The sequence below is a fragment of the Hylaeus anthracinus genome, unplaced genomic scaffold (genome assembly GCF_026225885.1).
Source record: "Hylaeus anthracinus isolate JK02 unplaced genomic scaffold, UHH_iyHylAnth1.0_haploid 11989, whole genome shotgun sequence".
Classification (NCBI taxonomy): Eukaryota; Metazoa; Arthropoda; class Insecta; order Hymenoptera; family Colletidae; genus Hylaeus; species Hylaeus anthracinus.
The window spans coordinates 16462195-16476490 of NW_026534337.1; the positions used below are offsets into that span (position 1 = coordinate 16462195).

At 46.1% G+C, this 14296-nt stretch overlaps 1 protein-coding gene across 2 annotated transcripts in view; it reads left to right on the forward strand.

Annotated features, from left to right (window-relative positions):
• Window positions 1-6701: 6701 nt before the first annotated feature.
• The window catches only part of LOC128887553 (transcription factor AP-2-epsilon), a 74996-nt gene continuing 67401 nt past the window's right edge, over window positions 6702-14296 (forward strand). For both annotated transcript variants that reach the window (XM_054143566.1, XM_054143567.1), the window contains exon 1: window positions 6702-8578. In XM_054143566.1, the coding sequence (XP_053999541.1) occupies window positions 8300-8578 (279 nt within the window). In that variant the 5' untranslated portion in view covers window positions 6702-8299. The remainder of the gene's footprint in view (window positions 8579-14296) is intronic.

Sequence of the window (14296 nt, forward strand, 5' to 3'; positions counted from 1 at the left end):
TCAAAGATTTCTCTGGGGAACGTCAATGCATCTCGCGACCCCGTCGACGTATTCACAGATGCCCCCTATTATCGAGCAATCCTCCTCTAATCTGAAAAATGTATCTTCCTCGCGCGTTTAGCGTCGCGTGGATACGTTGGCTCCTTCAAAGAGACCATCTGCGTCGTTCTACGTTTTCTCACATTTTTGTCTACTCGGTCGTTGCGATATCGCGATGGGATAGAAAATATCGAAAATAAAACAGAGTTTTCCACTGTTTGGAGAAAAAAATTGAATTTATCCACTAATGCAGTTTCATGCGCGGGCCCATGGAGAGTTCGAGATCTACCGATTTCTTTCGCACCTGTTCGATCGGTATCATTCCAAGCATATCGACGACGATTACACGCTCGTTGTCACGTGCACGTGTCAGCAGGCGATGCCAGCGTTCAACCGCGCTTCTGATCTGGTTACAGAAGAAATACTTAACAAATTGTCACGGCGTCGTATAAGGGAGGCATTTTACGAGTTTCGAATTGCTGAATTTCCAGCTGGGTGTACGTCCCTTTATTAGCAGTTCCTAAGTGCTGCACGCGGTTTACGTCCCCGTATATCCTCATTTATGGGCCTCGTTTTATTCGACGTCTATTTTTATTCCAGCAACACATTGTAAATCAACGGCGCGGCGTTCCACTTTCGTAGAAGTTCGAGCTCCGTCGGTCGTTCTCCTCGAAAATTTTCATCGTTCACGTCACGAACGAAAACTGTTCGTTACATAAATCGATTAACTCCAAATAGTTCAGAAGCGCGATGAAATAACGTATCTACATTGTTTTATAAAATTCCCTTTGTAATATAAATTCAACAAAATATAATATTATTAATCCCTGTCGTTCGGGAAAGTTATGGCTATACCGAGTACTTCGACATTCATAATTTGAGATTTTTGAAAAAATGATGTCAATCGATTTGTGCATCGGTTCGCGTATTTTAGTTTTCGAAGAGTTGTAAGAGGGTCTAAGTAAATAATGATTTTTTGTGGGTAGCGAGATCGGAATACCATCATGCTGGACAGGTGCGTGTAAAATGGTGAGAGGAACGGGGAGGGAGGGAGGGAGGGGTGAAGAGGTGATCTGTCTTGGTATGCCGGAGGGACCAGCCTCCTTTGGAAGTTTCGGATCCAAGGTCCGCTGTTGCCAGTCGCTATTCGTCTGACCCGAATATTTTTACTCGTTAAACGCTGATATTGATCGCGATAACGCGGACAACCGTATCTCGGGAGCCTTCGTTGTTTCGGCAAATTGCAATTAAAATGGAACGGCGCGAAGCAGATAAATTGGGTGCACGAGTTAGAAAATCGCAAAGCGTTTTAGCGAAATGTTGCGAACGTAAAAAATAATTCTTTCGGGGAAATATTAAATTGACTGTCGAATGTTAGAAGAAAAAAAATGAGAGCTCCCGCGGAATTTATTTTTGGTAAATTAATCGATGAATTTCCGGTGCTTCGTCAAACTTTTATTGAAATTAAACAGCGCAGAGCGGACAAATCGAGATACATAACGAGATAGAAGTACCGGAATTGGCTTGGTAATACATTTAAAAATATATTTTACTCGTATGATTACTCTGGCAGAATATTTCTTGCGGAAATAAATTAATCTTTATGATTCTGATTTTTCTTTTCTTTGAGTAAAAAATGTGGTGTTTGTATGTCTCGAGTTCTGTAGGGTTCGATAAGTAACGCAAAACCTGACGTTCCTTGTTAAGTTTATTTAAAAAAATTTAACGTTTCCAAAGACACTTGTAACCAGTTCGAATTGAATTTAACGATGCCAATAGTTTCGAGTGACACGTGATTCACGATCGCTTATGGATCAATCATTCCGCCATAAATCCATAGTTGAAACGATTACTGTCGTTTCGTTTGTTGGTTTTTGCGCGATTATTAATCGCGGCAAACGGCGAGGAACATGAGGTAACACAACAGCGTGTGCTCTAAGCGAGTTTATCGCGGTTTAAATTATACACCGCCTCTAACCGTTTCAGCAGAACATTCTTTCTTAATGAGCGACTTATTTCGCGTTCGCCGTTGCTCATATTTGGGTTAACGTATGGAGGAATGTTCCCCTATATGCGATCCTGTCGCAGGATACCGACATTTTTTCCACGACGCGGTCACATTATTCATAAAAGTATCGAACAGTCATAAACTTATATCATCATAAACTTATCGGTATCATAAACTTATAATTTTGCGAAAATTAATTTTGTCCATTGCTCGTATCTATTTTAACAATTATTTAACGGACGATCATTAAGGGATATCGGTACTCAGCATGTCGTTGGTAATACTAGCTTACAATTTCCGTCGCCGAGAAATACGATTAATCGATGCAGATCAATCACCACGATGGCAACGATATATTTGCCTTGTAAAGAATTATCACGAACGCGGACACCACTGTAATTACGGAAGACTCGACCACGTACGTGTTCACGTGGGAAACTACGCTCTCGCGTTGGCATACTTTCGTAAACGTTACCCGTATCAATAATTACATCGATTTGATATTTTAACGATTTCCCGAATATCCCACATTCGACACGCTTCTCGAGTAAAGTATCAAATATAACAACGAAGAACTCCCGTAAAATCAACTACCGTATTTTACGGACTATAAAATGCACATTTTTTCGTCGAAAAATTGCCTCCAAATTTCAGGTGTATCTTATGCTCGAAATTAATATAAAAATGTCCAGTGCCTGATGTAAATAAAACTATTTCACTAATTCCTTCTCATCAATGCATTTCGTAAATTCTATATATTTCAAGAATTTAAAATAGCGCTGCATGTTTTAAATTTGACTTTCGACAGACCGTAGAACACGTTCAATGAACTAAAGAGAACCACACAACTCACCCAAAATATCCACCTCGTAAGAGCCATAGTTGCTCCGCATCGAAATAATCATTGATCGTCTCTCGAAGATCACGATCGCTGACGTTTAGCCGGCGTATCGAATCGCGGCGCCATTAGCGGCTTAAAAATCGCGTTCTCTCGTAACACTTCATTCTAAACGTGTTTGTTCTCTCAAATATAAACCGGTCGATCGAGTGTGGCGACTCCGCTGCGATTACGCGCGCCGATTCCGCGCATTACGTCGGGAATCCGTCGAAACGTGACACCAGGTTTCTACAAACGTAGACATTTTTCTTCTTTTTTTTTTTTTTTTCAATCCGACCCGTGCGACGCGTTTTAATAATACCTGATTCTTCGTAGGACGCGCCAGGTGACGCAATCTAGGAAACGACCGCTCGAACGCGAACCAATGATATTTCACCCACGTTCGATAGCCTTCGATTCTATTTCATGTATGTATGGAATGTGTACGCGATGTGTATCAAACTAGCAATTTACATTTACATGCGACAAGTTACCGTTTCCTTCGTTCGATGGTGACGATCTTGCAGGGCAAATGGATAAAAGATATATTCGTGTCGCTTTTAATTGATTTACGAGTTCCGTATTGTTAAATCATAGAAGAAGAAAGAAAGAAAGAAAGAAAGAAGTTACATTGAAATACAAACAAGTATAGCGCTTTGAGGCCCACTATGTCTATCCAACTCTGGTAAAAATAATCTCAGAAATCATAATACTACACAAGTGACATTCCAAATGAGCAGAACGGACTAACGCTACCTTTCCTCCTCATCGTTATTAAACACAATTTACCAGGAAACATTCGTCCACGTGGATTCTTCCAGTTGGAATCATCGAGCATGGATCGAAAACACACTGTAACCCTAACCGAAAAAGAAGTAGAGACTCGTGCGCGCAGCTCTACTTACTCGCGGGATGCTAATTGGAAGAGCAGCCAGCAAACGGAGGTAGCTCAAAGAAAGAGACGAGGAAAGCAAGGGTGGACGAAGGAGAGAGGACGCGAGACCGGTCCAACGCGATCTCTTAGTCGATCTCAACGTCGATCGAATCGTCGCGAACGGTCGTCGAACATCGCTGCTACCGATTTAAACGGTCGAGGTGTCGATGACTACTATCCCGCTTATGCACTTGCATAAACCACCGGGACGTAACGCAGGAAGGAGCTAACGAGCCGCGCGAGCTATAACGGGCGATGATGTCGTTGAGGATAGATCGATCGTAAGAACAGCGCTGAGGAAACTGAGAGTTTCATAGTAAATGCAAGTGATTTAGATGAGTAGTAGATGAGTTAGGAAATGTAAGATTACAAGTAGGGTATGAGAATTGCTGTGGATCATTTGTATTTGCTATTTGGAGGTGGTGGAGCTCTTATCACTCGGATTTTTAGTATTTTAACAGGTGATGATGTCACTGAGTCAACAATCTGATCCGTTATAAGCTGAGACATTAACAATATTAAAAAAAATAAACTCTCGATCCAACACGTTCCAATCGACGAGACGACAAATGTAAGTTTGCAACTAGAGGAAGCAAGTTCCAGTAGATGAAGCGATATCAGCCACTTGGTGTTAACAAATCTCCTAACAATCTCTATCCATAATTCACATTTCATCAGCTCGTCATCGAGTCTCGGATCTGATCGATCGTCGCCTAACAGCGATGAAAGTAGCAAGTTACCGGTAACAAATAGATCCTTGAAATTGATCTGTCCGTCGCTAGATGAGAAAGCATCTGCAAGTTTGCAAGCAGAGAAACCGAGGTTCGATAGATCGGTGTCCATCTATATAGCTACTTGGAACTGACGGATCTCCCGGTAATTGGACTCTCGATAATTCATATTCAACTAATTTAGCAAGCACTTGTCGATGACACGGGATCCGTGGAGACGGACCAGTCGATGGCGGAAGCGTTTTAAGTTCAACACTCGTACCTATCCACCGTAAGAGCTGATGAGTCATTTGCGCAAGCACCGACTACTTTCAAATTATACTCGGCTTCAGTGAAAGTCAACAGAGGAAAGGCAACACGTGTTGCTGCGAATATAAAAATCGCCCATGAAACCAGACGCAAAGCCAATACCATCTAGCACTCGAACAGGAGAAATATCGAATCATGCATTCGAAGTGGATGGAATTCCTGCAGCGAATGAATCATTTCATAATAGGGGTAGGTAATGTTTTCTGTAGCAATGTCAAGGTAGAAGCAAGTGAACACCTTTGAATTCAACAACGCCTGCTGCACAGTAGAAACCTCATTCGTACCCAAACACATTCATCGACCAAAAAACTGGGTCTACACAATTGCCACGCATTCGATCCAAAGAAAAAACAAAGATACAAGTTCCCAGTAAAGCTTAGTTCCGATTGTTCCGTCTGTCATCGATACGTCTCGGGCGGTGAGACAGCAGAGCGGATGCTGTAAACAAAGAGGCGACAGGCAGTCCACTCGGAGGCTGCGATCGAACGAAGACAGCATCGCTGCTGGCGGAGGGGAATTATCGAATGGTAAAGAGGAAGAGAAGTTTCAAAGAGTCAGCCAGGAGAGAGAGAGAGAGAGGAAGAGCGGAGAGTACAGCTGGTATCGGCGACGGTGTTCGCAAAGGTGGACGAAGCCGCGATGGTGATACCGATGCCATCGGCCGTGGTAGCGCACAGTGGTGGTGGACGTCGATGACTGGCGGTGGTGGTGGTCGAGTGAACGTCGATGGTGGTGGTGGTCCAGGGCCCCAACACTTGCTCTTAAGAGAGATTTGCCCCCTCCTGCCGCGGGCGGCGCCACTCGAGGAGATCCTTTCCTCTTTTCGCCTCTAGGCCATTCTCGAGAGGCGCGCGCGGCAACTCGGTGTCGCACGATCGGTCCTCGTCGACCTTCGACCAATACGCGCGCTTGTACGTGCCTGTAGCAGCTTTTCCCGGGTGACTTTTCCGAAACTGACGCGACACGCGCTCACCTGGCTGAACTCGTGGCCGGTAACACGACTGGCCCCGCGGCCGTCCTTGCCCCGACCTTCCCCTCCGCCCCCACGTGACACCGGTCGACCACGTGACTGCCATCGGCCGTCGGGATCTTCGGTCGTGGAACGTCAACATCCGTCGCACTGCCCCAGGGATCCTTCGACACTCTCGCCCGAGGATGTCTCAGCGTGGACGTTGATCGACCCTGTTACTGTTACGAAATCGGTGCTTTCGTGACGGGTTCCTGGACAAGCTGACGCGTGTTATCGTTCTTCCAGTGTTATCGATGTTCCAGGACTTGGAAATAGTTCCTTGGTAATATCGAGCAACCATCCATCGGACTAGTGACAGTTTACATGTTTCACTCCCCAGCTTGAAAACTCTTCGAGGGTTAAAGTTTCGATACTCTTCGTATCTGGTGCAAGTGCGTCGATGTTAACCACCGAATGGACGTTTCGTAGGTGGTCACCCGTTGCGCAAACAAATGACAGCGAACGCGCCGTTGTCACGTTTACAGAGGGTCTCGTAGAATGCGTTCAACGAACGCACCGAAGACAAGCGCGATCGCGAGTAAAAGAATACGAGGCACCTCCGTCGAGGAACAGGATCGTCGAGCCGCCATGCCGACAGGAAGTGCACGCGAGCCGATCGGTGCAATCTCGTTACCGATAGCCGTCCTGGAGTCTATTCCACGGTGAAATCAGGCCGTGTCTCGAGCGTCTAAGCTGAATGTGAGAACGGTAGCCGGCGAGGAACGTACAAACGAGCTCGCCACGTGACTGCTCGGAACTGGCTGCGTTTTTGCGTCGCTGTAGACCGTCTGGGTTCAGCTCCCCGCGATCTACCGCGTTTCAGTCGGAATCACCGACGAATATCTGAGATTCCGCGTGCTTTCGAGAGTGTCCTCGTTTCTCGAGACATTCGCAGTGTCCGCGACTTCGAAATTTTGCGGAGAACTGCGAACTTTCGATGCTTGATACTTCGATGCAAGGGGAATATCATTTTCTCGAGCGTTTAAGGTGCGAAGGGATCGTTGATGCAATTTGGTGGGATTTAATTACGCGGGGAAGCCGCGTTATTAAGTTGGGAAGGGGACCGAGCCGAAAGAATTCAGGTTTCCTGCCGTCATCGATCAGCGAAACCGGTGGAAAGCCGGGAGACTTTAATGTCCGCGCAGGCGGGATCGTTTTACGTCTGGTTTCGAAGACTCGGCCGCTCGGGCGCGTTAAAAAACGATCGTTTCGCGAGGAAACCGCTTCATCGCGACGAAATACTGGTTCGTGCGAGCTCGAGGAATATTCCAGCTCGAACTGATCAAGGCAACGAGGGACTCTGAATTCTCTAATCTTCACGGTCGGATTGTGCTGAACTGGATAGAGCTCCACGTGCACCAGCGACGTGACAGTTGGATTGCGATTCTTGAGAACCGGATTGGCTGGAATCGTTCATCTCGACGGAATCAGTGCCGCAGAAATACTCGAGTTAAATTGGATTAATGAAAGCTGGAACTAAATACTCGTAGCTAGATTCTAGATGGAAGAATGTTTTGTGCTTCTTTGCAGATTGGTTAAAACTGCCTGTATCAATCCGCGTGGTCTCGACGGAATCACGAGTGTCTGCATTCGAGTTCAAACGAATCGATTTTACACTGCGAAGAGCATCTTCAACGTGTACCATCGTCGTGATACTTGATATTCGTGGAATCACGAGCGCGTAAGGAATATTCGAGTTTAAATAGAACCATTCGAGTTGAAAGCAGGGACTGATTACACCCGTACCTTTCCACCTAGAAGAGTGCATCGTTCACTTAAATCGCAGACCAGTGGAGCTTCTCTGAAGCATCCCGAAAGCATCGGAGTTTCACTGAACACGAGCGTTGGGCAACAGGTGTTCGCGCCACGCTGGTCGTTCCAGCGACCTGCGCCGAAAGGAAAAAGAGGGTCAAGCTCGTTTGGAAAATTGGACGCGGTCCTGTTCGACGGCGAACGGGGACCGTTACCGAAGACACGGCTGATTCATCGGTCCATTGTCTTCGAGCGTGCTCGAGAGGATCCTCGGTCGATCGCGAATACTGTATCGTTGATCATCGTGCATCGCTCCGGTCGACGTTGCGTTCGCAAAGAGAAAGTGATTAATAATAAGGGCGTGTAAGAGTTCCGTGACGGAGGTTCGTGCGCGCGTGCAAGTGGAATATAGGAACCAGCGAACAGGTTGTTTACATGGTTCCGTTGCCGAAGAAACGGGAGAAAACGGAATCGAAGGGAGAATCTATGAACCTGCATCCGTACTCACTCGAACAGTGGAGGTGCCCCGTCGCCTCCTTTCGGCTGACACGCGGTGACCCGTCGAAGAAGAGACGCCAACGTCCGCGAATTCCGGTGATCGAGGCAGCGTCCGCGGCAGCGCTAGGAAAAGTGGCTCATCATGTCCGTGCTCGAAGCTGGTGAAGCCGACAGGACGACTATGTCACCTCTGGACGAAGTCGTGTCCCCGACGAGCGTCGAGTCGGAACTGATGGTCACCGACATGTTGGACGAGCACGAGACCACGTTGAACGAGCACAGGGACGGCAAGCGAAAAAGAGACACGGACGGCGAAGAGCTCACGCCTAGGAAACTGCCGTCGCTGACGAGGAACAACAATGACGTGGGATTCGTTCTCGAGGAGAACGCCGACGACGATCTGCACGAGGACAGGGACGACGTAAGTTGGAGTTACTTTTTCTTTTCGAGAGATCGAGACGACCTCGAAGAAGGTTGTTGTTAATTTCGCATAATTTCAATACCAATATGTAACATATTATGTGTATATTTTTATTTCACCACAATTTTTGTAACAATAGAGTCGCTACCCCTTTTAGCTGAACGAAGGAAACGCTATCGCGCGGTTAAGCGAATTAAATCATGGAACACGATGTAACAAATGTAACATCGGTTAACTGTCAGAAAAACCAAAACCGCAGCATACAATAGCGTCGCGTGTAAAATGTAAACCCTTCTCTTAAAACTTGAATACACATAACCGAAACGTGACCACAGTGTCGAAGACCAAAATTAAAACGCACACGGTAGACACAACAGGCGAAGAAATTAATTCTGTGCTCTCCTATGGTAATGTTAGAAAATCATAGAACTTTCAATCTCATAATCAAAATGTTGGTACTTTAACGTGACTAAATGGCTATCGAACATTTTTATTTACATTAGAGTTATAAGCAGTATATCGATTTGAACGAACCATATGAATGATAAGGGCTAACCTGGAATTACAAATGCACGAACGTAAAGGCCCAGAATTAATTTCTACGCCAAATACTTCGTAATCGAAGTACAGTTTTCGCTAAACTTGCGACAGGCTCGCAACCGCGCGTTATCGTAAAACGAAACTGAAATCGCTGTTAACAGCGCTGGTAGGGGGTGACATTTTATTCCCCCCGTGGCAATTGTAATGACGCGAAAGTCGAATACATCGAATGCCGTGACGAAACTTGAGAAGACACCACACCACGGTAACGTTTCAATGACATTTATCCTCTTTTAAAGCGTACTCCATAACCCCTCTTCGACGGGCCCTGACTCTCAAACTACATTGCGTAGAAACTAAATTCTCACGTGGCAAGTGAAAGAGCAGCTGTCGGTCGAGGTGTCCGCCTACGCACGGGTTATACCTGTTTCGCTATCGCGAACGTATTCAACTCTGACACACGACAACAAATCAGGTGCTCGGATCCAGGACTATAATAAAACGAAGCTATTGGCGCGTCATCTTTACGGTCCAGGAAGCCCCGGCGAACGCGCGGAGGTCTCCTTATTTAGTGAGCGCCTTTTCGTTAACGTCGAACCAGACGGTCGCCGATAGGGATCTGTCGATTTACCTTAGAAATCTCGTTTTCACCGCGTTCGAATCGAATTATGGCGGCAATTGTTGTCCTCTCGCGGGTCTCCCAGGCCTTTATTTTAGCTCGTGATATGCTAAGGGTGTCGAAGCTGTTAAAAACCTCGATCTCGCCTAGCGATTGCCTTCGAGTCTGTGGCAAAGTTATCGCGGAACTTTTGTACTCTACCCTGGCGTCGAGAGGCTTTACTTGTAGACCGAAGTCATCGAGCACGTATTGGTATTCATTCCTACGCCGTTACGGCCCGGTGATTGCTGTCGTAAACCCAATATGATCTTTTGCCTACGAGCGTCCATTAAATACTTCCTCGGTAACAACAATAACCGAGGAAAAATTAAAAACAATATTCCTGCGTTTATTGCGCGGTCTGGGCGCGTTTCGACAATGCCGCGGGAAGCACCGACGCACCGAACAACCGTTGAACGAGACAAGGCGGTAAATCTCGGCTCCTCTAAAATTCCATTTTTATTCCTCGCTGCTCCTCGACGCCGTCATACTTTCCAAGCAAATTTCTCGCTAGCCATAAAATCCTCGAGGCTTTCCAAAACTACTTAACCCGACTGTTCGCTCCTAATGGCCGGGGTATATTATTCGCGCGCAGCCTCCATCGATCGACGCGGGATTTTGGTTTCTTCTTCGCTTTAGGTCCAGTCATGGATTTAATTGTGGATTGGTTCTTTTTGCATTTATTTTATTTTACACACTTGCCACCGTGTTTACAACCGCACATGTCGCAGCGTCCGCGACCAGGGAGTTACGCGTAGATCAGAGCGGTTGCATCGCGCATCAGCACGCGGCTAATGGAATCTCTAATGGCGTACGTCGGATCGCTGAGATCGGCATCGAATCGGTCGTCAGCGGCCGAGGTAGATACAGGATAGCGCCAAGTCGCGTCTCAGGATCGCGCGTAGATTTTTCCTGAAACCCGTTTCCGTGACCTCGTGCTCGGTCTTGTATCCTACGACAATCCCGCTGCCTACGCGCGTCGGCCTGGCCACCGTCCCCGTTTTCGAGTCGGACGATCGTAAAATCCGAACGCCGGAGGAGGAGCACCCCCGACGATCGCGTATCTCGACCGCGAACTCGCCACGGGCGTGTTTCTTGTAGCAATTAGGCCGTTCGTACCGCGCCAGAGGTATCGTCCTGCCCGATCAAGACAATAAATTCCAGATCATCGTTTCGGAGCGACAGCGACGTCGCTCGATCTCGCGGCTGATTAGTCGCGCGTCACGGGTCTAGCGTTACCTGACCAGCGTTTGCTGGAACAGAGATTGGCACACGTTTTGGGACGTGTTTTTGATGTAGAAGCTTAGCATGGGGTTGAGTAGAGGGTCACGCGCTATTTTTCGAATTTTTTAGAACTTTTTTTCAGTGGGAGGTAACGAGGCATAAATTGAAGAGAAAGTTTATTCAAATTTGGTAATTTTAGATGCATATTGTTTCGGAAATTATATTTGAAATTCATTTGGAAATCTATTTGGAAATGATGAAATAGGGGGATGTATACTATACTATACTATATTATATACTATATACTATACTATAATTTAATCTCGCTGTCAAGCAACTTTTCCTTGCTCAGCTTCGCCTGCGTTATCGCCCAAGCCTCTAGCAAGTCAGCTTCACCTCGAAACCTTCGGAATAATAAAATGGTTCGCGCCGCGCCAGTTAAAGGCTCTGGAATGTATAAAGAAGCCATAAAGAATCTCTCCGCGAAGGTCTACGCGTTCATACCCAGAGAGAGGTCTTCCAGCCTGCACCGGAAGGGATAATAGGCGAATATCATCAAATGTCGAGGTTTCTAGCGTTAGGTCGCCGGCTATTTATTTACACACAATCACGCGGTGCGTCGATGTCGCGTTCTGTTGTGCACGATCGGCTTCGGGGGGAACACGTTTACCCCGATGCCAATTCCAGGATCCGTAGAATAGGCATCGAGGATTCCATTAGCCGTGTTTCCAGTCGGAGCGCGCGTAAAAATCATTCGTAACCGTTCCTGGCGCGATTCTTTCGCGAAGGAAACAGGCATCTCGTCGAATTTACCGTTTCCCATTGGCACGCACGTAGATCAATTTATTGGGACACCGAGGGGATGTGTCCCGATGAATCGTGACGATTTAGAAAATGAAAAAGCACGAGGCACGCAGATATTGTTTCCTCCTCTGCCATTGGTAGAACAGGATATGAAGGCAAGATCCGTTGGATAATCTGTGACAATATCGACCTTTTCTTAGATATTACTTAATAAAAATATTTTTAAGGCCTTAAGCAACAAGAACGTAAGCAAAAATCAATTTTTCGACTCAGAAAGAAGAGTACCTCCCTAGTGATACGTACCAAGCAATGAAACTTCATCCTAGTCGGTACAAATAAACGCAGTCGAGCCATTAAACGAGGTGTTATAAATCTACGGACGTTTTAAGGACTCGCACTGTCGCGATAAACCAACAAGTCCAAAAGGATTACTTCGCGCTTGGCGCACCACTGTCGTAAATTGTCAAACCGACTCCAGTCGCGTAGAACGGAAATTAAATATTAAAATGTCATTGAATAGAGATTAACCAAATCAAAATTACAAAAAAATATATATATATATAAAAGCCAATTCTAATCCATCCCCATCGACCAGTTTTCGGTAAATTTCTAACGTGTTCCTTGCTGGCAGTAAACACCGGGTTTGATCGTCGGGGAAATCCCCGACTGACAGTTTTGACACAAGCTAGTAATCGCCGTTATAAAGTTATACGAACGATTTAAAGGTGAGTCTAGCACACCTTTCACGTTGTACTGGATACGACGTGTAGGAACACGTGGATTTCATTCCAGACTCTCCCGGAGCTCGATCACCTCGGTTAGGGGCATACACGCGTTACTATTCCTTTTAATAGTGCTTAAATAGAGGTATTTCCAGTAGGCAGTAAATATCTGTAGTTCAAATTCTCGGTGACCTCGAATCCTGTTCGCAATTGTCAGTCTTTTAATTAACTAGTCGCCACGAAGGTTGGGTGCTTTTTCTCTTATTTCGTAGGCGGGGAGACCTCACACAAGGTGTGGCAATATCAATTGCGCTCCGAAATAACCCGTTTATGATAGGTTTGATAGCAAATAAATTTTCTATAATAATTATCTAGCAAGCGATCTTCCTGGGCAAGAGTTAACCTCGATTTGTAAAGCCATCCAAACCTCTCGGGGATGCCTCTGGGATAGGGATGTTCGCTAGTCGCGACACCGCGTGTCGGTGAATCCATCATCGGCGGTCGTAGACACGAGCGTCTGTCGTTAACGAATGTTCGTCGAAGCTTCACCCTTCCCGAACAACGAATTTTCCAGGGGAAAATTCCAGCCACGAGACACGGTAGTCGAAAGGCCAAATATAAATCAGCCGTGGCATCTTAGATAATGATAGGCATGCGCGATGCTCATATTCGCCGGTCGAGACGGTTGATATATTGTTTGGAGGCTTCCGAAGGTAGTAGTTAAAATTCCTGGCGAATGATAATCCACCGGCGACTGCGTTGGCGAGCCGATGCGTGCACACGATTTCCGGGCTAACGCTATAAGCTGGATCGTTACGGCTGCTCAGTGCCGAGTAATCATCGATCAGTGAAATTACACGCTTCCGTTCGATTTTCCAGAGTCGATTCCCTCGTCGATTCGAGGTGGTCTGGGTTAAATACAATCGTCATCGTATGTTCGGTAAACGTTACAGATTTGGTCCAAGAAAAATTTCATTCGGTTTCGTAATTCCCTGTTCCGTCGCAAGCAGAGAATTGAGACATCGAGCGATTCTGCGCGCAGGTACTTTACCTGTTCTCTTATGAGAGTATCGCAACAATGAAGTTGCTGTTAAACGATCGGATATGACGGGGTAATGACGTCAAACTATTCGCAAGAATCGTACGCAAATTGACTCGAGCGATCGTCCGTCGGCGTGTAAATTACGAGCGATTACGATGATTACAGGTGCCGTAACCACCTTCTCGCCTGGCGTCCAATTTATCGGAAATGAAGTTACTTTTATTCGTTATTACGTACTCGTAACGACTGTGTAGGTGACAAAATGACTGGTTAATGGGCATCGAAGATTGTCGCGTTCGATTATTCGGAATTGCAAATCTCGGGAAGTCTCGGAGTTCTTAAACTCCTTTGCATAATTTCGCGAAACATTTGATCTCTGTGATTCCTGGAATCGATTGGTGAATATATTCCAACTCAAGAAATACACGCATGTCGAACATACAGAACGGTGGTCGAACAAAATATTTTCTTTACAAATAAAAATATTATACGATTTACAAGTAAAAATATTCGATTTACAAATTGCCGCAAAACAAACTCACCGAGAATCCTCGAAAGCTTATTGGACAATCCCGATAGACCAGCGCCCAGCACTTAACTCCTCAGCCGCGAGGATACACAATTTAAACGACCAGCGTCGAGGAAGCATCGGTGCTATCCTTTCGATAAATTCTCCCCTGTCGTCCTATCCAGCAGCTGGAAGTTGGCCGCGCGCATAGAAAACGAAT